We start from the raw sequence: 26,864 nt of genomic DNA, 5'->3' as shown, positions 1-26,864 counted from the left end.
TCGTCTTCCCTCCCCCCCTCCCGTCCTTGTCGAGAGCGCACCTATTTACAAGGTACGTAGGATCATGGACATGCGTTCTCGGGGACGGGGTCACCAATACTTAGTGGATTGGGAGGGTTACGGTCCTGAGGAGAGGAGTTGGGTTCCGTCTCGGGACGTGCTGGACCGTTCACTCATTGATGATTTCCTCCGTTGCCGCCAGGATTCCTCCTCGAGTGCGCCAGGAGGCGCTCGGTGAGTGGGGGGGTACTGTCATGTTTTGTCTTAGATTGTCGTGTCATTTTGCTTTTCCCTCTTCGTTTTCCCCCTGCTGGTCTTTTTAGGTTCGTTCTCCTCTTTTTCTCTCTCCCTTCCTCTCTCTCTTCTCTCTATCGTTCCGTTCCTGCTCCCAGCTGTTCCTATTCCCCTAATCAATCATTTAGTCTTCCCACACCTGTTCCTTATCTTTTCCCCTGATTAGAGTCCCTATTTCTTCCCTTGTTTTCCGTTCCTGTCCTGTCGGATCCTTGTCTATTGTTCACCGTGCTGTGTCTGTGTTTCGCCCTGTCGTGTCGTGTTTCCCTCAGATGCTGCGTGGAGAGCAGGTGTCTGAGTCTGCTAGGTTCAAGTGCCTTCCCGAGGCAACCTGCAGTTCTTGATCGAGTCTCCAGTCTGTTCTCGTCATTACGAGTGGAATTATGTCTTATGTTTGTAGAATTACTTTACTGGATTAAAGACTCTGTTTTCGCCAAGTCGCTTTTGGGTCCTCATTCACCTGCATGACAATTTTACCCAATAGATATGGGTGTTTATCAAAATGTTATTTGTGGGTCTGTGTAATCTGAAGGAAATTTATGTCTCTAATATGGTCATACATTTGGCAGGAGGTTGGGAAGTGCAGCTCAGTTTCCACCTAATTTTGTGGGCAGTGTGCACATAGCCTGTTTTCTCTTGAGAGCAAGGTCTGCCTACGGTGACCTTTCTCAATAGCAAGGCCATGCTCACTGAATCTGTACATAGTCAAAGCTTTCCTTAATTTAGGGTCAGTCACAGTGGTCAGGTTTACTGACCAACCCTTTGGGAAGGTATACTGTGTGTACTCTCTGTTCAGGAGCAAAACGCATTCCAGTTTGTTCTGTTTTTTTTGGTAAATTCTTTCCAATGTGTCAAGTAATTATCTTTTAGTTTTCTCATGAATTGTTTGGGTCTAATTGTGTTGCTATTGCTGTCCTGGGGCTCTGTGGGGTCTGTTTGTGTTTATGAACAGAGCTCCAGGATCAGCTTGCTTAGGGGACCCTTCTTGAGGTTAATTTCTCTTTAGGTGATGGCTTTGTTATGGAAGGTTTGGGAATCTCTTCCTCTTAGGTGGTGACAGAATTTAACGTATCTTTTCTGGGTTTGGATCATTAGCGGGTATCGGCCTCATTCTGCTCTGCATTATTTGGTGTTTTACGTTGTACGCTGAGGATATTTTAGCAGAATTCTGCAAGCCGAGTCTCAATTTGGTGTTTGTCCCATTTTGTGAGTTATTGGTTGATGAGTGGACCACAGACCTCACAACCATGAAGGGAAGTGGGTTCTATAACTGATTGGGGTGAGCATCCCTGTCTCACCCCACGGCCCTGTGGAATGTGTGTGTTTTTTCCTTTTTTTCTTTTCTCCCCAATTTCAATCTTGTCTCATCGCTGTAACTCCCTAACGGGCTCGGGAATGGAAGGTCAAGTCATGCGTCCTCCGAAACAGGACCCGATAAACAGCTCTTCTTAACACCTGCCCGTTTAACCCCGGAAGCCAGCCGCACCAATGTGTCTGAGGAAACACCATTCACCTGACGCCCGGCCCGCCACATGGACTCTCTAGAGCACGATGAGCCAAGTAAAGCCCTAACCCGGACGTCGCTGAGCCAATTGTGCGCCGCCCTATGGGACTCCCGATCACGGCCGGTTGTGATACGGCCCGGGATCGAACCTGGGTCTGTAGTGACACCTCAAGCACTGTGATGCAGTGCCTTAGACCGCTGTGCCACTCAGGAGGACAAAAGTTTTTTTTATTTTGCCAATTTTAACTGTATACTTGTTGTTTGTGTACATTAATTTTATAATGTTGTATATTTTTCCCCCAACACCGCTTAACATCCATTTATATAGCAGACCCTCATGCCAAATTGAGTCAAAAGCTATTTTGAAATCAACAAAGCATGAGAACACTTTGCCTTTGTTTTTGTTTGTTTGTTTTTATTTGTCAATTCTGGTGTGCAGGGTGAATACATTGTCTCTCTCTCTTTCTCTCTCTCTCTCTATAGCTGGCTGTACGTTCTCTTTCCCTGCTGACTGAAGGGCTGCTCAGTGAGCTGAGGTATAGTCTCATCCAATGGGAATGTGCTGCAGACACAGATATGATTCCGATAGGGTTGGCACAGTGCAGAAGCTCAAAGACTGCCATTACAGCCTTCTAGCTCGTCTCGTCTCTTCCTCATCTCTATCCTTCTGCTCTATCACACTTTTTATAGTGGAAAGGAAAAACTGCAGCCCCAAACGTCAGTACATCCTGTTCCATTGACAAAATGACTTATTGGTCCCCTGCACACTTTGCTCTCCCCCCACATTCATCAAGCTCTCCTCCACCTCAAACTCCCCTGCCCTCGGCACATCCTCTCCTCACCAGCCCGGCGCTCGCCTCCCTCTCCTCACCAGCCCGGCGCTCGCCTCACCCCTCCTCCCTCTGCAGTGACCTTGAGTTACAGATGGAGAGATGGTAGCTCCTTTAGTACAGCGATACTAGTCCCACCAAATTCACCTAGCTCTAGATATACAGTATATCTAGAGCTAGGTGTTTGCACACTTAAGTATTTGCACACTTATGGGCAGCTGTGTCTAAGAGGAAATAGAAACCCTTTAAATCAACAGTCTCTCCCTGCATGGACATTTTTATTTCCCATTAAGCTCAAGTCAGAGATGAAATGTTGTTTTGTAGGATGAAGTCTATAGCTGCACAGCTACTGCAGCTCCATAAGAAGGGCACTTCTACTGACAGCTGAAAGCTAAGATGAAGTGATGTGACGGAGTGCAAAGACGAAAGTGTCTTTTGTGATCAGCCACCTTCACACAACAACAACAACAACAACAACATGGCTCCATGGAAACCAACCACGGTGACATCTTTGATAGCCACCCAGCCCCCAACACTCCCCCAGCCTTGTCAGTGACAAAGCCAGGGACACAGTCAGACAGAGATGATGCATGAAATTTTAATCAAATAAGCACTCAGTGAGAAGTGATGGGAATGGAAGGCAATCGTCCTGGCCGTGGTGAATTAATGAAGCCCCCGCCTGGCTTCCTGCATGCCAACGTCCTGACTCGGCTCATCTCATCAGCAGTCTCTGTTCCTGGAGCCAACTCCATCTTTACTGTATGACGTCTCGTCTTCCAATCTCAAGCACAATCCCCACAGGGCCCCTGGTCCCACCCCACACCATGCCAACCCTCCTGTCCTTCAGCCCAGCTCTGTCAGATCTGTGAGCCTGCCTGATTCGTCTTCAGTTCAGAGGCACGCATGCCCTCTTCTTGACCTAGAGAGCCATGCTGGAAACAGAGAAAGATGTCTTGACGAGTCTCAGCAAAGAAAGTTTGACTTTTCATTCCCTCTTATGGCTGGCAGTGTCACAGCTTGCAGGGAGGAAGTTAGGTCCCAGTACCTGGCTTCTTCTCTGCACCAGCCCTGTCCAGAATGTCCATAGCAGACCACCTGAGACTCTAGGTTATTTCTTTTCTCTTGCCCTCCATCATCTGCCACTGCCACATTGCCACCAGGCCCTGTCCTCCCCTCCATACCTCCAACACCCAGATGGACCAGTCCTCTCAGGTACGGCCCTGACTGACACTCACTCCTCCTGCTACCCACCAGGCCCTGTCCTCCCCTCCATACCTCCAACACCCAGATGGACCAGTCCTCTCAGGTACGGCCCTGACTGACACTCACTCCTCCTGCTTCTCTCCCTCTCTCTCTTTCTCTCCCTACCCGCCAGGCAGTAACATCACTATGTCCACCTTTCCTGCTGCACACAACGTTTACACAAAGAAAGTGTAACATTTCACCCAAGGCGGAGATGGGCATTCCCATGGCAACCAGGTCCTGTGGTATAGGCAGGGAGATTAGGCCAAGCCTGACGCCATTTGCATACAAATTGCCCAGCTGGTACCTTGTCGTTATGACAACGGCACACAGCTCCCAGAATGCATTTGGAAGTGAGACACAAAGGCAAAGCAGCCGACCAGCAGAGTCAGAGTCATTGATAAATTTTTTATTTTTTTTCCACAATGAGAATTGTTTCCGACAATGTTCTCATTTGAATCCAATCTCTATGTATCTGATAAGAGCGTCTGCTAAATGACTTAAATGTAAATGTAAATGTAAATGTTTGAAATTTAATTAAGATAGAGGAAGAAAGTACACTGTGTAATAAATATGTGGAAAAAAATAAATAGATATATATTTATTTTTTGGCTTATTGGGACATATTATTATCATATAAAATGTGATAATAGTCATAAATACATCAGCCTGAAATACAATAATGGTACAAGTTGCACAACAATTAGAAAACAAAATAAATGTATTTTTTTCTCTAATCAGATGCTATGGCCATTTCCAGAAATGTAAACAATTGTATTTTCGGGTTGACACTTGTTTGATACCTGATGATGCTTTTATAATGTAACACACAACAATAATCCATTTGAAATTCTCAGAGCTTTGCAGGATCCCTGAACTACACTTATAACATGTTGCCATCTAGTGGTCCGTTCTGGTAATCCATCTGTTTATCCGTTCTGGTAATGAATCTGTCATAACTGTTTGATGTTTAGCCCAGGGGCAACTGAGCTCTCTCATTTCCATAGTCATCCTAGCTCAGTGTATTGACCAGCAGCTAAACAACTGTGCTTGGCTGTACTGTGTGTTCCTATGGGATCTTGTGAACACTGCACAGCCTACTTGTTCACCCCAGTGGTCCCTGTGGGGCTCCAGTTTAACCATTGGCCTGTGTGCTGCTGTCAAGCCCTTGCAGGCTAATCAATGCCTAATCACAGCCCCCTACCTCCTTCCTAATAGTCCCAGCTTCCCCGGGTTGACCTGCAGCGTTCTGGGACAGTGATCATGTCCCAGATTAAACCGTCCAGTTCCCCATGATGCTAATGTTGCTGGAGAATTCCATTGAACTGTCCTGTTACAGATTGTCAGAGACAACCGGTACAAACCACTTTGGCCTGGTTGTAAGAGACTTGTATCAGCAGCAGCATTACATGACTGTATGAACCTGTGGTGGTGCTCCGAGGTTTGTGTGTGTGTGTGTGCGTATGTGTGTGTGTGCGCTCGTGTGTGTGTGTGTGTGTGTGTGTGTGTGTGTGTGTGTGTGTGTGTGTGTGTGTGTGTGTGTGTGTGTGTGTGTGTGTGTGTGTGTGTGTGTGTGTGTGTGTGTGTGTGTGCTTACGCATATGTATGAGTGTGTGTGTGTGATACTCCTGCCTCTCGAGGGGCAGCAGAGTGGAGAGCTGGTATTCCCAGCCTCTCCAGCATATAAATGCAGCAGCAGCTCTCCAGGGTGAAGCTACCAGCTCTGTGGAGCTCCACTACATCTGACGATCCGGCACTCCACAAGGTCACAACCGCTCTCCTCAGCTCTGACCCGAGGCCCAGGCACAGCCCCTCTTACCTGCCAACTACCATCTGTTCAATATGGCGACCCGGTGGGGACTCTGCGGTGCGGGGAAGATCAGCCACGACTTTAGTGTGGCCATGAAAACCCTCCCTCCTGGAGACCACCAGGTACCCCACTCCACCCACCCACCCAAAACAAACACATTCTATTGTGATTCACATGCTGGATGTCTCTCTTCCTCCTGCCTCTCTCTCTCTCTCTCTCTCTCTCTCTCTCTCTCTCTCTCTCTCTCTCTCTCTCTCTCTCTCTCTCTCTCTCTCTCTCTCTCTCTCTCTCTCTCTCTTTCTCTCTCTCTCTCTCTCTCTATCTCTCTCTCTCTCTCTCTCTCTCTCTCTCTCTCTCTCTCTCTCTCTCTCTCTCTTGCTCTCTCACTCCCCCCTCCCACCTCCCGTCGGCACTGACAGCTTGCCTAGAAGTGATGAATGTCTGTGTGTTTTCCCCTCTCATTCCAGATAGTGGCGGTGGCTGCGAGGAGTCTGGAGCGTGCCCGGGAGTTTGCCAAGAAGCACAGCATCCCCAAGGCCTATGGGAGCTATGAAGAGCTGGCCAGCGACCCAGAGATTGGTGGGTTAACAGCCTCGGAGGGCCTGTCTGTGCAGCCACAGATAATGGCTTAATGACGTAACTGTTTGAAAATCAGCCTCCAGTCTGTGTACTGTGTGACTGTCCCTGCAGACATGGTGTACCTGGGCGTGCTGCCCACGGAGCACTGGCGCCTGGGCCTGCTGGTACTCCACGCAGGGAAGAACATGCTGTGTGAGAAGCCCTTCGCCATGAAATCCAAGGAGGTGGGGGACCTCATTGCTGCCTCCAAGAAGTCCAACGTCTTTCTCATGGAGGTGTGGGAAAGGCTCCATGAGAGTTGGGGTTTCCATAAACGTGGCTCAGTCTGTTAACATGATTTATTGCTTGAGTCTCACCATTTGTACTGTTGTCACATTGTTGTAGCAAATATCAGACCTGGGCTCAAATACTATTTAAAATATCTAAAGTAAGTATTCAGATATCTTTTATTTGAAAAGACAAGTAACTAAGTATTTGGAAATACACTTGCAAAGTATTTGAAAATACTCAAATACACTCCCGTACGTTTAACCCAGGTATTTGAATATAATATTTGAAAAGGTATTTGAAAATACTATCAAATACAATTTGGTAGACTATTTGGTGTTTACAAATAACCACTGACATATTCAAATAAAAGTACTTGTTTTGGGCTGTGTATTTGAAAATACTCAAATACAGAAAAAAAGTATTTTAAATACCAGATCCTCAAATACACATATATTTGAACAAAGGTCTGGCAAATATATGGCCGGATTTTGTTGATCAGTCTGTCCACTCTGTGAGGTGATGGGCTCTCTCTGTCCTCTCCCAGGCCATCTGGTCCCATTTCCCACTGCACAGGGAGGTTCGCAGGCTGCTGGCTGAGGACGCCAACGGCGACGTAAAGCTGGTGAAGGCCTCTTTTGGCTCCCCTCAGCTTCACATCCCCCGCTCGGTGGAGAAGAAGCTGGGAGGAGGCACTGCTGGACATTGGGGTCTACACCTTGCAGTTTGTGCTGATGGCGTTCAACGGGGAGAGGCCAGAGTCCATCCATGCCACTGGAGTTCTTCTCAACTCAGGTATTAATCTTGGCACCTACATGTAGTACCAAATATCCTGTGCGTGCTGGCCAGCTAACAATCTATCACAAGATACTACTCACTGGTCATGTAAACCAAGTACCGATCAAGTAAACCAGAGAGGGTGGGACGGGGACAATGAGTTTGGAATTGGGCACAACCAAAGGATCAGATTAACATTGGGGTCAGTATTAACTAGGCCTACGACAATAATTCATTACTTATTGAAGTGTAAAGGGCGAACTTTCCGTTTGACCTGTTGATGGTTGCCAGGAGTGGATGAGTCCATGGTGGTGGTGATGAAGTTTCCCAGGAACAGGCTGGCTTTCTGTTTCTTCTCCATCGCTGTTTCACTGCCTAACGACGCCACCATCAGCGGAACAACGGCACCATCAGGGTATGTTGCTACTGAATCAACCTTTAAACGTCCCAGTCTGTTTTATCTTCATTTAGGGGAAATGTAGTATGCTGATGAGAGCCGACAAATGCTAAACAATGTCTGATCTGCAGTATGTCCCTGATTGAGATTTCATTGAGACATATTATTTATACATGCATAAACTGATAAGTATACACATAAAACATAATGGCTGTTTCATGTCCTCTCAGGTTCTAGGTCCCATGCATTGTCCCACCACACTGGAGGTGAATGGGAAGACGACACAGTACCCCCTGCCGGAGCCCTCCTTACCTCTGAACTTCACAAACAGCACTGGGCTGCGCTACGAAGCTGAGGAAGTCAGGCAGTGCCTGCTCAAAGGTATGGTGGCTCGCAAGGTCTTACCGGAGAAAAACACAATTTCTCTGTTCTAAGATGAGTGTTTGTTTGAACAGATATAAAACAACAATTCAATTGCACTGCCGTTGGTTGATCCTAGAAAATAAACCGTAAAACAGTAAAATAAACAATAACATTGTTGTTATACATGCCGCTTCCAACCTGAACCTTTGCTTACAATACAGTCAGTCGATTTCTGCTTACAATAGTCAGTCAATTTCTCCTTCTCTTCCGCAGGACTGAAGGAGAGCCCCAGAATGCCCCTGTCTGAGTCGGCCCTGCTCACTGAGGTTATGAATCAGTGCAGGAAACAAGTGGGAGTGGTCTTCAACCAGGACCGCCAATAACCACCCCTCACTTGCCACTCGACCATGGTCCATCTGACCTGTGCCACAGGACCTGGACATGGACAGAGCTGTTTGAGGCAGGAGAGAGAGATCAAGCCCTGAGTGTATATGATCCCCTCACGACTCAGCCCTATACAGCTTGCACCTGATGTGAGACAAATTTGAACACGATGACGATAAAGACAAGGAAGCCTGAGTTGATTAGTAGGCTACTGTGAGCTGCTAAGACTGACAGGTTAAATTAAGAGTACCAAATTCTGTCACAGTGAAGTGTATGATTAATGGGTTCAATAAAGGACACTGATTGTCATGGTGAGGTTTATTTCATGAGGTGACAAGATCATCCAAAGAGGGTGATCATCAGTCAGAATACATTCGAAATTGGAGAAAAAACAAATTGTCATAGACACTTTGTCGGACCCCCATATTGAAAACTATTGTCTGAGTAAACAACGACCAATGACTTTGCTACCCAAGGTCATAGGTGGAAAAAAGGCCTGATGATTCAGCAAGTTTAGATATGGCACATTTGACAACATAGGCTACCTTGGCCAGCTTTTAGGTTTCAGTACACCAAGCAACACATGGGGAAATAATGTAATCTAAAAGTAATTAAAATGTTTTATATTAAAGATTTGAAGTGTTGTAGGCCTAATGCAAAATATGAACATCATTTATTCATTAGACACAATAAAAATCACCACCAAACCTCGGTCTTTTATGGGTGTAAAATGGCACGTTGATGCCATCTGTTGGTAAATGTACGTTACTGCAACACTGGTGTTATATAACGTGTATGCCTCATATACCCGGATGTATTTGTAATATTCCGAACACGGCTGGTTGGTTACTCGCGTCAATGACGCTGTCTCGTCATTTCATCAAAACAGAGTCTGTCTCCACCTGCCTGTGAATAGTTACATGTTTTCTACGCCAATATGGCAACCAGGTGGGGAATCTGTAGCGCCGGGAAAATCAGCCATGATTTCACAGTGGCACTGAAAACCCTCCCTCCCGGAGACCATCAGGTACTTGTACCCGTTTACAGTAGACAGTGACACCCACCACCACAGACTTTATTGTAGCCGTGTTCAAGCCTCAGTTGGCTATCGTCGGCGTGGAGTTTCAAATGGACGTGAATGATCTGAACTGTTGTATGCGTTGTTTGTTGGCAACCTTGTACTTTACGAAGTTTCCGATTCCTGTTGGAACGTTCAACAAATTATACCCATCCGTTTTATGATCAGAAAACAGAAGGTTGCGCTGCACCCATGTAGTTAAATTTAAGTAGATTGTAAACAGTTACAATGTGGCCCATTGTAATGAAAATTTTCGAGTTGCTGACATTACATTCTCGTTTACTGCCACACGGTACACTCTGCACAAATGAATGATTTACCGTAAAACTCGAACTAAATGAGCATGTGGGGAAATGTAATATCGAAATGTGAAAGTGGCTTATTTAAAAGTGCCACATGCCACAAACATGTTGCAAATGTAAAGTGATGAATGAATGAAAAAGCCCACCTTTTGGTCTTCCCTAGATTGTTGCTGTGGCAGCACGGAAACTACAGGATGCTGAGGCGTTTGCAAAGAAGCACAGCATCCCTCAAGCCTACGGCAGCTATGAGGAACTGGCCAGAGATCCAGAGATTGGTCAGTGTCTTGTCTCAAACATAATCTAGCCGTCACCTCAGGTGCTTAATGTCCCTCTCGGCGTGTGTAATATGCGTCAGAACAGTGTTTATTAGTGCCTTTCTATTATGCCATTTTTCGAAACGGCCTCATGTCCAGTAATACAATGTATTCCTCTTCTAATTCTTTAAAATGTATCCTTAATCCTGTCTCCTCATTGTCACTGTGTGTGGGTAGAGGTGGTATATGTGGGCACCATCCACCCATACCACCTGCCAGTTGGCATGCTCTTCATGAAGGCCCAGAAGAATGTGCTGTGTGAGAAGCCTATGGCCATGAACCTCAGAGAGGTACAAGAGCTGGTGGCCTCTGCTAAGATGAACAAAGTCTTTCTGATGGAGGTAAAACGGACAGTTACACCTGTGTCATTATGACCACGTCACATACCCAGCCAGTGTTTCAACAGCACTCAGGTGAAGGCAGCTCCGTGTGTGTTAAAAATAATACTTCATTCATCTTTGTTCATGTATTTGTGTTTAACCATAGTGCTCTCCCTCCTCCTCCCTTGATGCTCCAGGCAGTGTGGACCCGCTTCTTCCCAGCTTCTCTGGAGATCGAGCGCCTGCTGTCTCGGGGGGAGGTGGGTGAGGTGAAGATGGTAAAGGCAGACTTTGGGGTGCCCCTCATGCACGTGCCCAGAGCGGTGGAGAAGGAGCTGGGAGGAGGGGCGCTGCTGGACATCGGCATCTACTGCCTGCAGTTTATATGCATGGTGTACAAAGGAGAGAAGCCTGAGTGCATCCAAGCCACCGGTGTCTGTCTGGAAACAGGTAGTGAGACAGCGATGGGACACTTAGAAACGAATACTAGTTGTAGATATTGGGGGTACTAGTGATCTACCTATTGGGGATATATTACTAGTGATCTAGCTATTGGGGATAAATTACTAGTGCTTTACCTATTGGGGATATATTACTAGTGCTTTACCTATTGGGGATATATTACTAGTGATCTACCTATTGGGGATATATTACTAGTGCTTTACCTATTGGGGATAAATTACTAGTGCTTTACCTATTGGGGATAAATTACTAGTGCTTTACCTATTGGGGATATATTACTAGTGCTTTACCTATTGGGGATATATTACTAGTGTTTTACCTATTGGGGATATATTACTAGTGCTTTACCTATTGGGGATATATTACTAGTGCTTTACCTATTGGGGATATATTACTAGTGCTTTACCTATTGGGGATATATTACTAGTGCTTTACCTATTGGGGATATATTACTAGTGCTTTACCTATTGGGGATATATTATTACTAGTGCTTTACCTATTGGGGATATATTACTAGTGCTTTACCTATTGGGGATATATTACTAGTGCTTTACCTATTGGGGATATATTACTAGTGCTTTACCTATTGGGGATATATTACTAGTGCTTTACCTATTGGGGATATATTACTAGTGCTTTATATATTACCTTTACCTTGGGGATATATTACTAGTGCTTTACCTATTGGGGATATATTACTAGTGATCTACCTATTGGGGATATATTACTAGTGCTTTACCTATTGGGGATATATTACTAGTGCTTTACCTATTGGGGATATATTACTAGTGCTTTACCTATTGGGGATATATTACTAGTGCTTTACCTATTGGGGATATATTACTAGTGCTTTACCTATTGGGGATATATTACTAGTGCTTTACCTATTGGGGATATATTACTAGTGCTTTACCTATTGGGGATATATTACTAGTGCTTTACCTATTGGGGATATATTACTAGTGCTTTACCTATTGGGGATATATTACTAGTGCTTTACCTATTGGGGATATATTACTAGTGCTTTACCTATTGGGGATATATTACTAGTGATCTACCTATTGGGGATATATTACTAGTGCTTTACCTATTGGGGATATATTACTAGTGCTTTACCTATTGGGGATATATTACTAGTGATCTACCTATTGGGGATATATTACTAGTGCTTTACCTATTGGGGATATATTACTAGTGCTTTACCTATTGGGGATATATTACTAGTGCTTTACCTATTGGGGATATATTACTAGTGCTTTAGTTATTGGGGATATCCTATAGTCTTTAGTTATTGCTATTACTAGTCTTTATTATTGGGGATATATTACTAGTGCTTTACCTATTTTAGGGGATATCCTACTAGTGCTTTAGTTATTGGGGATATCCTACTAGGCTTTAGTTATTGGGGATATCCTACTAGTGCTTTAGTTATTGGGGATATCCTACTAGTCTTTAGTTATTGGGGATATATTACCAGTGCTTTAGTTATTGGGGATATCCTACTAGTCTTTAGTTATTGGGGATATCCTACTAGTCTTTAGTTATTGGGGATATCCTACTAGTCTTTAGTTATTGGGGATATCCTACTAGTCTTTAGTTATTGGGGATATCCTACTAGTCTTTAGTTATTGGGGATATCCTACTAGTCTTTAGTTATTGGGGATATCCTACTAGTCTTTAGTTATTGGGGATATATTACCAGTGCTTTAGTTATTGGGGATATCCTACTAGTCTTTAGTTATTGGGGATATCCTACTAGTCTTTAGTTATTGGGGATATCCTACTAGTCTTTAGTTATTGGGGATATCCTACTAGTCTTTACCTATTGGGGATATCCTACTAGTCTTTATATTACTAGTCTTTAGTATTGGGGATATCCTACTAGTCTTTAGTTATTGGGGATATCCTACTAGTCTTTAGTTATTGGGGATATCCTACTAGTGCTTTACCTATTGGGTATATATTACTAGTGATCTACCTATTGGGGATATATTACCAGTGCTTTACCTATTGGGGATATATTACTAGTGCTTTACCTATTGGGGATATATTACTAGTGCTTTACCTATTGGGGATATATTACTAGTGCTTTACCTATTGGGGATATATTACTAGTGATCTACCTATTGGGGATATATTACTAGTGCTTTACCTATTGGGGATATATTACTAGTGCTTTACCTATTGGGGATATATTACTAGTGCTTTACCTATTGGGGATATATTACTAGTGCTTTACCTATTGGGGATATATTACTAGTGCTTTACCTATTGGGGATATATTACTAGTGCTTTACCTATTGGGGATATATTACTAGTGATTTACCTATTGGGGATATATTACTAGTGCTTTAGCTATTGGGGATATCCTATTAGTCTTTAGTTATTGGGGATATCCTACTAGTGCTTTACCTATTGGGGATATATTACTAGTGCTTTACCTATTGGGGATATATTACTAGTGATCTACCTATTGGGGATATATTACTAGTGCTTTACCTATTGGGGATATATTACTAGTGCTTTACCTATTGGGGATATATTACTAGTATATTACTAGTGCTTTACCTATTGGGGATATATTACTAGTGCTTTACCTATTGGGGATATATTACTAGTGCTTTACCTATTGGGGATATATTACTAGTGCTTTACCTATTGGGGATATATTACTAGTGCTTTACCTATTGGGGATATATTACTAGTGCTTTACCTATTGGGGATATATTACTAGTGCTTTACCTATTGGGGATATATTACTAGTGCTTTACCTATTGGGGATATATTACTAGTGCTTTACCTATTGGGGATATATTACTAGTGCTTTACCTATTGGGGATATATTACTAGTGCTTTACCTATTGGGGATATATTACTAGTGCTTTACCTATTGGGGATATATTACTAGTGCTTTACCTATTGGGGATATATTACTAGTGCTTTACCTATTGGGGATATATTACTAGTGCTTTACCTATTGGGGATATATTACTAGTGCTTTACCTATTGGGGATATATTACTAGTGCTTTACCTATTGGGGATATATTACTAGTGCTTTACCTATTGGGGATATATTACTAGTGCTTTACCTATTGGGGATATATTACTAGTGCTTTACCTATTGGGGATATATTACTAGTGCTTTACCTATTGGGGATATATTACTAGTGCTTTACCTATTGGGGATATATTACTAGTGCTTTACCTATTGGGGATATATTACTAGTGCTTTACCTATTGGGGATATATTACTAGTGCTTTACCTTGGGGATATATTACTGTGCTTTACCTATTGGGATATATTACTAGTGCTTTACCTATTGGGGATATATTACTAGTGCTTTACCTATTGGGGATATATTACTAGTGCTTTACCTATTGGGGATATCCTACTAGTGCTTTACCTATTGGGGATATATTACTAGTGCTTTACCTTGGGGATATATTACTAGTGCTTTACCTATTGGGGATATATTACTAGTGCTTTACCTATTGGGGATATATTACTAGTGCTTTACCTATTGGGGATATATTACTAGTGCTTTACCTATTGGGGATATATTACTAGTGCTTTACCTATTGGGGATATATTACTAGTGCTTTACCTATTGGGGATATATTACTAGTGCTTTACCTATTGGGGATATATTACTAGTGCTTTACCTATTGGGGATATATTACTAGTGCTTTACCTATTGGGGATATATTACTAGTGCTTTACCTATTGGGGATATATTACTAGTGCTTTACCTATTGGGGATATATTACTAGTGCTTTACCTATTGGGGATATATTACTAGGATATATTACTAGTGCTTTACCTATTGGGGATATATTACTAGTGCTTTACCTATTGGGGATATATTACTAGTGCTTTACCTATTGGGGATATATTACTAGTGCTTTACCTATTGGGGATATATTACTAGTGCTTTACCTATTGGGGATATATTACTAGTGCTTTACCTATTGGGGATATATTACTAGTGCTTTACCTATTGGGGATATATTACTAGTGCTTTACCTATTGGGGATATATTACTAGTGCTTTACCTATTGGGGATATATTACTAGTGCTTTACCTATTGGGGATATATTACTAGTGCTTTACCTATTGGGGATATATTACTAGTGCTTTACCTATTGGGGATATATTACTAGTGCTTTACCTATTGGGGATATATTACTAGTGCTTTACCTATTGGGGATATATTACTAGTGCTTTACCTATTGGGGATATATTACTAGTGCTTTACCTATTGGGGATATATTACTAGTGATTTACCTATTGGGGATATATTACTAGTGATTTACCTATTGGGGATATATTACTAGTGCTTTACCTATTGGGGATATATTACTAGTGATCTACCTATTGGGGATATATTACTAGTGCTTTACCTATTGGGGATATATTACTAGTGCTTTACCTATTGGGGATATATTACTAGTGATTTACCTATTGGGGATATATTACTAGTGCTTTACCTATTGGGATATATTACTAGTGCTTTACCTATTGGGGATATATTACTAGTGCTTTACCTATTGGGGATATATTACTAGTGCTTTACCTATTGGGGATATATTACTAGTGCTTTACCTATTGGGGATATATTACTAGTGCTTTACCTATTGGGGATATATTACTAGTGCTTTACCTATTGGGGATATATTACTAGTGCTTTACCTATTGGGGATATATTACTAGTGCTTTACCTATTGGGGATATATTACTAGTGCTTTACCTATTGGGGATATATTACTAGTGCTTTACCTATTGGGGATATATTACTAGTGCTTTACCTATTGGGGATATATTACTAGTGCTTTACCTATTGGGGATATATTACTAGTGCTTTACCTATTGGGGATATATTACTAGTGCTTTACCTATTGGGGATATATTACTAGTGCTTTACCTATTGGGGATATATTACTAGTGCTTTACCTATTGGGGATATATTACTAGTGCTTTACCTATTGGGGATATATTACTAGTGCTTTACCTATTGGGGATATATTACTAGTGCTTTACCTATTGGGGATATATTACTAGTGCTTTACCTATTGGGGATATATTACTAGTGCTTTACCTATTGGGGATATATTACTAGTGCTTTACCTATTGGGGATATATTACTAGTGCTTTACCTATTGGGGATATATTACTAGTGCTTTACCTATTGGGGATATATTACTAGTGATCTACCTATTGGGGATATATTACTAGTGATCTACCTATTGGGATATATTACTAGTGATTTACCTATTGGGGATATATTACTAGTGCTTTACCTATTGGGGATATATTACTAGTGCTTTACCTATTGGGATATATTACTAGTGCTTTACCTATTGGGGATATATTACTAGTGCTTTACCTATTGGGGATATATTACTAGTGCTTTACCTATTGGGGATATATTACTAGTGCTTTACCTATTGGGGATATATTACTAGTGCTTTACCTATTGGGGATATATTACTAGTGGGGATATTTACCTATTGGGGATATATTACTAGTGCTTTACCTATTGGGGATATATTACTAGTGCTTTACCTATTGGGGATATATTACTAGTGCTTTACCTATTGGGGATATATTACTAGTGCTTTACCTATTGGGGATATATTACTAGTGCTTTACCTATTGGGGATATATTACTAGTGCTTTACCTATTGGGGATATATTACTAGTGCTTTACCTATTGGGGATATATTACTAGTGCTTTACCTATTGGGGATATATTACTAGTGCTTTACCTATTGGGGATATATTACTAGTGCTTTACCTATTGGGGATATATTACTAGTGCTTTACCTATTGGGGATATATTACTAGTGCTTTACCTATTGGGGATATATTACTAGTGCTTTACCTATTGGGGATATATTACTAGTGCTTTACCTATTGGGGATATATTACTAGTGCTTTACCTATTGGGGATATATTACTAGTGCTTTACCTATTGGGGATATATTACTAGTGCTTTACCTATTGGGGATATATTACTAGTGCTTTACCTATTGGGGATATATTACTAGTGCTTTACCTATTGGGGATATATTACTAGTGCTTTACCTATTGGGGATATATTACTAGTGCTTTACCTATTGGGGATATATTACTAGTGCTTTACCTATTGGGGATATATTACTAGTGCTTTACCTATTGGGGATATATTACTAGTGCTTTACCTATTGGGGATATATTACTAGTGCTTTACCTATTGGGGATATATTACTAGTGCTTTACCTATTGGGGATATATTACTAGTGCTTTACCTATTGGGGATATATTACTAGTGCTTTACCTATTGGGGATATATTACTAGTGCTTTACCTATTGGGGATATATTACTAGTGCTTTACCTATTGGGGATATATTACTAGTGCTTTACCTATTGGGGATATATTACTAGTGCTTTACCTATTGGGGATATATTACTAGTGCTTTACCTATTGGGGATATATTACTAGTGCTTTACCTATTGGGGATATATTACTAGTGCTTTACCTATTGGGGATATATTACTAGTGCTTTACCTTTGGGGATATATTACTAGTGATTTACCTATTGGGGATATATTACTAGTGCTTTACCTATTGGGGATATCCTACTAGTGCTTTACCTATTGGGGATATATTACTAGTGATCTACCTATTGGGGATATATTACTAGTGCTTTACCTATTGGGGATATCCTACTAGTGCTTTACCTATTGGGGATATATTACTAGTGCTTTACCTATTGGGGATATATTACTAGTGATCTACCTATTGGGGATATATTACTAGTGCTTTACCTATTGGGGATATATTACTAGTGATCTACATATTGGGGATATATTACTAGTGCTTTACCTATTGGGGATATATTACTAGTGCTTTACCTATTGGGGATATATTACTAGTGCTTTACCTATTGGGGATATATTACTAGTGCTTTACCTATTGGGGATATATTACTAGTGCTTTACCTATATATTACTAGTGCTTTTACCTATTGGGGATATTACTAGTGCTTTACCTATTGGGGATATATTACTAGTGCTTTACCTATTGGGGATATATTACTAGTGCTTTACCTATTGGGGATATATTACTAGTGCTTTACCTATTGGGGATATATTACTAGTGCTTTACCTATTGGGGATATATTACTAGTGCTTTACCTATTGGGGATATCCTACTAGTGCTTTACCTATTGGGGATATATTACTAGTGATCTACCTATTGGGGATATATTACTAGTGCTTTACCTATTGGGGATATCCTACTAGTGCTTTACCTATTGGGGATATATTACTAGTGCTTTACCTATTGGGGATATCCTACTAGTGCTTTACCTATTGGGGATATATTACTAGTGCTTTACCTATTGGGGATATATTACTAGTGCTTTACCTATTGGGGATATCCTACTAGTGCTTTACCTATTGGGGATATATTACTAGTGCTTTACCTATTGGGGATATATTACTAGTGCTTTACCTATTGGGGATATATTACTAGTGCTTTACCTATTGGGGATATATTACTAGTGATCTACATATTGGGGATATATTACTAGTGCTTTACCTATTGGGGATATATTACTAGTGCTTTACCTATTGGGGATATCCTACTAGTGCTTTACCTATTGGGGATATATTACTAGTGATCTACCTATTGGGGATATATTACTAGTGCTTTACCTATTGGGGATATCCTACTAGTGCTTTACCTATTGGGGATATATTACTAGTGCTTTACCTATTGGGGATATCCTACTAGTGCTTTACCTATTGGGGATATCCTACTAGTCTTTAGTTATTGGGGATATATTACTAGTGCTTTACCTATTGGGGATATATTACTAGTGCTTTACCTATTGGGGATATATTACTAGTGATCTACCTATTGGGGATATATTACTAGTGATCTACCTATTGGGGATATATTACTAGTGATCTACCTATTGGGGATATATTACTAGTGCTTTACCTATTGGGGATATATTACTAGTGCTTTACCTATTGGGGATATCCTACTAGTGCTTTACCTATTGGGGATATATTACTAGTGCTTTACCTATTGGGGATATCCTACTAGTGCTTTACCTATTGGGGATATATTACTAGTGCTTTACCTATTGGGGATATCCTACTAGTGCTTTACCTATTGGGGATATATTACTAGTGCTTTACCTATTGGGGATATATTACTAGTGATCTACCTATTGGGGATATATTACTAGTGCTTTACCTATTGGGGATATATTACTAGTGCCTTACCTATTGGGGATATATTACTAGTGCCTTACCTATTGGGGATATATTACTAGTGCTTTACCTATTGGGGATATATTACTAGTGCTTTACCTATTGGGGATATATTACTAGTGCTTTACCTATTGGGGATATCCTACTAGTGCTTTACCTATTGGGGATATATTACTAGTGCTTTACCTATTGGGGATATATTACTAGTGCTTTACCTATTGGGGATATATTACTAGTGCTTTACCTATTGGGGATATATTACTAGTGCTTTACCTATTGGGGATATATTACTAGTGCTTTACCTATTGGGGATATATTACTAGTGCTTTACCTATTGGGGATATATTACTAGTGCTTTACCTATTGGGGATATATTACTAGTGCTTTACCTATTGGGGATATATTACTAGTGCTTTACCTATTGGGGATATATTACTAGTGATCTACCTATTGGGGATATATTACTAGTGATCTACCTATTGGGGATATATTACTAGTGCTTTACCTATTGGGGATATATTACTAGTGCTTTACCTATTGGGGATATATTACTAGTGCTTTACCTATTGGGGATATATTACTAGTGCTTTACCTATTGGGGATATATTACTAGTGCTTTACCTATTGGGGATATATTACTAGTGCTTTACCTATTGGGGATATATTACTAGTGCTTTACCTATTGGGGATATATTACTAGTGCTTTACCTATTGGGGATATATTACTAGTGCTTTACCTATTGGGGATATATTACTAGTGATCTACCTATTGGGGATATATTACTAGTGCTTTACCTATTGGGGATATATTACTAGTGCTTTACCTATTGGGGATATATTACTAGTGCTTTACCTATTGGGGATATATTACTAGTGCTTTACCTATTGGGGATATATTACTAGTGCTTTACCTATTGGGGATATATTACTAGTGCTTTACCTATTGGGGATATATTACTAGTGCTTTACCTATTGGGGATATAGTCTTTAGTTATTGGGGATACTAGTGCTTTACCTATTGGGGATATATTACTAGTGCTTTACCTATTGGGGATATATTACTAGTGCTTTACCTATTGGGGATATATTACTAGTGCTTTACCTATTGGGGATATATTACTAGTGCTTTACCTATTGGGGATATATTACTAGTGCTTTACCTATTGGGGATATATTACTAGTGCTTTACCTATTGGGGATATATTACTAGTGCTTTACCTATTGGGGATATATTACTAGTGATCTACCTATTGGGGATATATTACTAGTGCTTTACCTATTGGGGATATATTACTAGTGCTTTACCTATTGGGGATATCCTACTAGTGCTTTACCTATTGGGGATATATTACTAGTGCTTTACCTATTGGGGATATATTACTAGTGCTTTACCTATTGGGGATATATTACTAGTGCTTTACCTATTGGGGATATATTACTAGTGATTTACCTATTGGGGATATATTACTAGTGATCTACCTATTGGGGATATATTACTAGTGCTTTACCTATTGGGGATATATTACTAGTGCTTTACCTATTGGGGATATATTACTAGTGCTTTACCTATTGGGGATATATTACTAGTGCTTTACCTATTGGGGATATATTACTAGTGCTTTACCTATTGGGGATATCCTACTAGTGCTTTACCTATTGGGGATATATTACTAGTGATTTACCTATTGGGGATATATTACTAGTGCTTTACCTATTGGGGATATATTACTAGTGCTTTACCTATTGGGGATATATTACTAGTGATCTACCTATTGGGGATATATTACTAGTGCTTTACCTATTGGGGATATATTACTAGTGCTTTACCTATTGGGGATATATTACTAGTGCTTTACCTATTGGGGATATATTACTAGTGCTTTACCTATTGGGGATATATTACTAGTGCTTTACCTATTGGGGATATATTACTAGTGCTTTACCTATTGGGGATATATTACTAGTGCTTTACCTATTGGGGATATATTACTAGTGCTTTACCTATTGGGGATATATTACTAGTGCTTTACCTATTGGGGATATATTACTAGTGCTTTAACTATTGGGGATATATTACTAGTGCTTTACCTATTGGGGATATCCTACTAGTGCTTTACCTATTGGGGATATATTACTAGTGCTTTACCTATTGGGGATATCCTACTAGTGCTTTACCTATTGGGGATATATTACTAGTGCTTTACCTATTGGGGATATATTACTAGTGATCTACCTATTGGGGATATATTACTAGTGATCTACCTATTGGGGATATATTACTAGTGATCTACCTATTGGGGATATATTACTAGTGCTTTACCTATTGGGGATATATTACTAGTGCTTTACCTATTGGGGATATCCTACTAGTGCTTTACCTATTGGGGATATATTACTAGTGCTTTACCTATTGGGGATATCCTACTAGTGCTTTACCTATTGGGGATATATTACTAGTGCTTTACCTATTGGGGATATCCTACTAGTGCTTTACCTATTGGGGATATATTACTAGTGCTTTACCTATTGGGGATATATTACTAGTGATCTACCTATTGGGGATATATTACTAGTGCTTTACCTATTGGGGATATCCTACTAGTGCTTTACCTATTGGGGATATATTACTAGTGCTTTACCTATTGGGGATATATTACTAGTGCTTTAGTTATTGGGGATATATTACTAGTGCTTTACCTATTGGGGATATCCTACTAGTGCTTTACCTATTGGGGATATCCTACTAGTGCTTTACCTATTGGGGATATATTACTAGTGCTTTACCTATTGGGGATATCCTACTAGTGCTTTACCTATTGGGGATATCCTACTAGTGCTTTACCTATTGGGGATATATTACTAGTGCTTTACCTATTGGGGATATATTACTAGTGATCTACCTATTGGGGATATATTACTAGTGCTTTACCTATTGGGGATATCCTACTAGTGCTTTACCTATTGGGGATATATTACTAGTGCTTTACCTATTGGGGATATATTACTAGTGCTTTACCTATTGGGGATATCCTACTAGTGCTTTACCTATTGGGGATATCCTACTAGTGCTTTACCTATTGGGGATATCCTACTAGTGCTTTACCTATTGGGGATATCCTACTAGTGCTTTACCTATTGGGGATATCCTACTAGTGCTTTACCTATTGGGGATATATTACTAGTGCTTTATATCCTACTAGTGCTTTACCTATTGGGGATATCCTACTAGTGCTTTACCTATTGGGGATATATTACTAGTGCTTTACCTATTGGGGATATATTACTAGTGCTTTACCTATTGGGGATATCCTACTAGTGCTTTACCTATTGGGGATATCCTACTAGTGCTTTACCTATTGGGGATATCCTACTAGTGCTTTACCTATTGGGGATATATTACTAGTGCTTTACCTATTGGGGATATATTACTAGTGCTTTACCTATTGGGGATATCCTACTAGTGCTTTACCTATTGGGGATATCCTACTAGTGCTTTACCTATTGGGGATATATTACTAGTGCTTTACCTATTGGGGATATATTACTAGTGCTTTACCTATTGGGGATATCCTACTAGTGCTTTACCTATTGGGGATATATTACTAGTGCTTTACCTATTGGGGATATATTACTAGTGCTTTACCTATTGGGGATATATTACTAGTGCTTTAACTATTGGGGATATATTACTAGTGCTTTACCTATTGGGGATATATTACTAGTGCTTTACCTATTGGGGATATCCTACTAGTGCTTTACCTATTGGGGATATATTACTAGTGCTTTACCTATATGGGATATATTACTAGTGATCTACCTATTGGGGATATATTACTAGTGCTTTACCTATTGGGGATATATTACTAGTGCTTTACCTATTGGGGATATATTACTAGTGATCTACCTATTGGGGATATATTACTAGTGCTTTACCTATTGGGGATATATTACTAGTGATTTACCTATTGGGGATATATTACTAGTGCTTTACCTATTGGGGATATCCTAGTACCACAGCTAGCAATTGTAGAGAACACTAAGGTCATATCTTTATATTCCTCCACTTTTAAGATTTTAGTCCTTGTGTCAACTCCCTGCTTCTGATATATATTCCTGTGATATCAGTGTTAGTCTTCTCCCTGTTGTTTTTAAACATTTAAAAAATGTACCTCTTATTTAACTAGGCAAGTCATTTAAAATGAAATTCTTATTTACAATGACGGCCTACACTCTGTTGTCTGTTCTGTTGCCCTCTTTGGGTTCACTCAGAAGTCATTCCATTGGCCACTGAGGCTTAAATGACAATGGTCTTCTTTATAACCGTTAAGCTTGAGGTTTACAATGGTTTGCTTGTAAAAGTTGTGCAACAGCTGTTTTCGTATTACCTACTGAATCTGTCAATTCTGTCATGTTTAACCTCGGGAGAGGGCCAGTCTTTCTAGTTTTTCTTAGATTAGGCTTCACTCTCACCTCTATCACTTTTACTGTCGGAAAACATTTTCGTCGTGCTATTCAGGTAGTCCAAAAGTGTAATGTTAATGACTCCCTGCAACGACAGTGCTACTAAGCAAGTGCATGTTCATTACAATGCAGAGCTGTAGACCCGTGTTCACTCCAGTTTGAATGGACGACATGGTCTGTGGAAATGACATGATGGAAGGACCACTGAAATGTTGGGAGGGAGGGAACGTGTATCAATATGTGTTGAGCATGTTAACAGGTGCATTTCTTTATCAGCCATATCATTGCGTTTGTGCTAGGTGTGGATGAAGGCATGGTGGTCACCCTGAAGTTCTCCAGGAACAGAATGGCAGTGTTCACCTGCTCTATTGCTGTGGAGCTTCCCAACGACGCTGTTATCATTGGCACCAAGGGAACCATCAGGGTTGGTTCTACAAGGGACACACTCCTCCAAAAACACTTTTGATACGTTGAATCAATGTCATATCATAGCTAATTCAAACCACCTACTAATCATAAAAAGTCTAATTATACAGTATGTATTCTAGTGGTGGTGTACACTGTGTGTTAATTCCCCTAGGTTCCTGAGCACATATGGTGTCCTACCTCCCTGGTGGTAAATGGGAAGGAGATTCAATACACTCTGCCTGAGCCCTACCTGCCCCTCAACTTCATCAACAGCACTGGGATGCGCTACGAGGCAGAGGAGGTGCGCCGGTGCCTGCTCAAAGGTACACTGATGAGACCATAGATATAACAGTGTGTGACATGGATTGCCTTTCAACTTGCTCCCCGCCTTCCCTAGATGTTGAAGCAGTTACAGACCCATGTCTTGTTTACTCAGTGTGAAATCACAACAAGATGGCAGCAAACCATCTGAAATGCCCTCAACATGTCTCTGACGTTCAGCTAGCTCAAGACTTCTGTTTCCTGAGACTACTCCACAGACAAAACAAACCACTGACAAATTCAACAATGGGCCTTTTCATGAAATAATAATACAAATATGTATTTGTGTGGAGAAACAATATTTGTGAGATGATTTGCATAGAGCCCCAACAGATCCAGAGATGACACAGTCTCTATTGCCCTCCACACTGCCCTTTCCCACCTGGACAAAATAAACACTTATGTGAGAATGCTGTTCAATGACTACAGTTCAGAGTTCAACACCATATTTTATTTATTTTTTATTTCACCTTTATTTAACCAGGTAGGCAAGTTGAGAACAATTTCTCATTTACAATTGCGACCTGGCCAAGATAAAGCAAAGCAGTTCGACAGATACAACGACACAGAGTTACACATGGAGTAAAACAAACATACAGTCAATAATACAGTATAAACAAGTCTATATACAATGTGAGCAAATGAGGTGAGAAGGGAGGTAAAGGCAAAAAAGGCCATGGTGGCAAAGTAAATACAATATAGCAAGTAAAACACTGGAATGGTAGTTTTGCAATGGAAGAATGTGCAAAGTAGAAATAAAAATAATGGGGTGCAAAGGAGCAAAATAAATAAAATACAGTTGGGAAAAGAGGTAGTTGTTTGGGCTAAATTATAGCTGGGCTATGTACAGGTGCAGTAATCTGTGAGCTGCTCTGACAGTTGGTGCTTAAAGCTAGTGAGGGAGATAAGTGTTTCCAGTTTGAGATTTTTGTAGTTCGTTCCAGTCATTGGCAACAGAGAACTGGAAGGAGGCGGCCAAAGAAAGAATTGGTTTTGGGGGTGACTAGAGAGATATACCTGCTGGAACGTGTGCTACAGGTGGGAGATGCTATGGTGACCAGCGAGCTGAGATAAGGGGGACTTTACCTAGCAGGGTCTTGTAGATGACATGGAGCCAGTGGGTTTGGCGACGAGTATGAAGCGAGGGCCAGCCAACGAGAGCGTACAGGTCGCAATGGTGGGCAGTATGTGGGGCTTTGGTGACAAAACGGATTGCACTGTGATAGACTGCATCCAATTTGTTGAGTAGGCTATTGGAGGCTATTTTGTAAATGACAACCAAAGTCGAGGATTGGTAGGATGGTCAGTTTTACAAGGGTATGTTTGGCAGCATGAGTGAAGGAAGCTTTGTTGCAAAATAGGAAGCCAATTCTAGATTTAACTCTGGATTGGAGATGTTTGATATGGGTCTGGAAGGAGAGTTGTCTAACCAGACACCTAAGTATTTGTAGTTGTCCACGTATTCTAAGTCAGAGCCGTCCAGAGTAGTGATGTTGGACAGGCGGGTAGGTGCAGGTAGCGATCGGTTGAAGAGCATGCATTTAGTTTTACTTGTATTTAAGAGCAATTGGAGGCCACGGAAGGAGAGTTGTATGGCATTGAAGCTTGCCTGGAGGGTTGTTAAGTGTCCAAATGGCCAGAAGTATACAGAATGGTGTAGTCTACGTAGAGGTGGATCAGAGACTCACCAGCAGCAAGAGCGACATCATTGATGTATACAGAGAAGAGAGTGCCATCACTAATCTAAGGAGCTAGGGACTATTCACCCCCCTCTGCAACTGGATCCAGGACTTCCTGACGTGCTGCCCCCAGGTGGTAAGGGTAGGCATCCTGGATTCCCTGTTCACCCACGACAGCGTGGCCGCACACAACTCCAACACCATCAAGTTTGCCATCATTCAGTAGATTTTAATTTAGCAAATATTTTACTTCAACTGTACATTGTTGGGAATGGGCCTGAGAAAGTCTACACCGGTTGTAGTCAGTGCATGTGACCAATAACATTTTATTTGATGTGTTCCTCAGAAAACAGTTGTACCTTCAGTGCAGATGTCTTCTGATGTAAGCTCTGCCTAATGGCAACATGTCAGACAATGCAATCTCTAGTGATTCTCTTGTGTCCTGTAGGCCTGAAGGAGAGCCCCAGGATGTCCCAGGCAGACTCTCTGCTCCTGGCTGAGGTGATGGGTGAGGCACGCAGGCAGGTGGGAGTGGTTTACAGCCAGGACTGCCAGTGACCAACAGACCTTTGTTTAATAAAATGATCCACTAAATGGTCTTTGTCATCAAAACACTTAATTGACTTTCCCTAATATCATAGATTCTATGAATCCTTTAAAACCACATTAAGAAAATGAACTGAGGCACATTTGGAGTGTAAATTCTATGCAGTGGCAGTTGGTGAGTAGCTCCAAGCCAGTCTGAGATGGCACGTACACAAATCTTGTGAACCCAGTTAAGAGTACTGTTATACAAACATGACA

The 26,864-nt window shown here is 40.9% G+C and overlaps 1 protein-coding gene and 1 pseudogene across 1 annotated transcript; both read left to right on the top strand.

Annotated features, from left to right (window-relative positions):
- Positions 1–5,712: 5,712 nt before the first annotated feature.
- LOC124033128 lies at positions 5,713–8,478 on the top strand (annotated as a pseudogene).
- Positions 8,479–9,283: 805 nt separating this feature from the next.
- Positions 9,284–26,674, top strand: LOC124033798 (trans-1,2-dihydrobenzene-1,2-diol dehydrogenase-like). The gene is made up of 7 exons (XM_046346123.1): positions 9,284–9,474; positions 9,991–10,102; positions 10,319–10,482; positions 10,659–10,911; positions 23,952–24,076; positions 24,233–24,383; positions 26,509–26,674. Exons 1-7 carry the CDS (start codon positions 9,385–9,387, stop codon positions 26,616–26,618), a joined length of 1,005 nt encoding a protein of 334 aa, XP_046202079.1. The 5' UTR covers positions 9,284–9,384; the 3' UTR covers positions 26,619–26,674.
- The last annotated feature ends 190 nt before the right edge of the window (positions 26,675–26,864 follow it).

Source organism: Oncorhynchus gorbuscha, linkage group LG04 (assembly GCF_021184085.1).
Source record: "Oncorhynchus gorbuscha isolate QuinsamMale2020 ecotype Even-year linkage group LG04, OgorEven_v1.0, whole genome shotgun sequence".
NCBI classification, from domain to species: domain Eukaryota; kingdom Metazoa; phylum Chordata; class Actinopteri; order Salmoniformes; family Salmonidae; genus Oncorhynchus; species Oncorhynchus gorbuscha.
The sequence above is the reverse complement of the archived record's forward strand: the minus strand, read 5'-3'. Positions and strand labels throughout refer to the sequence as shown.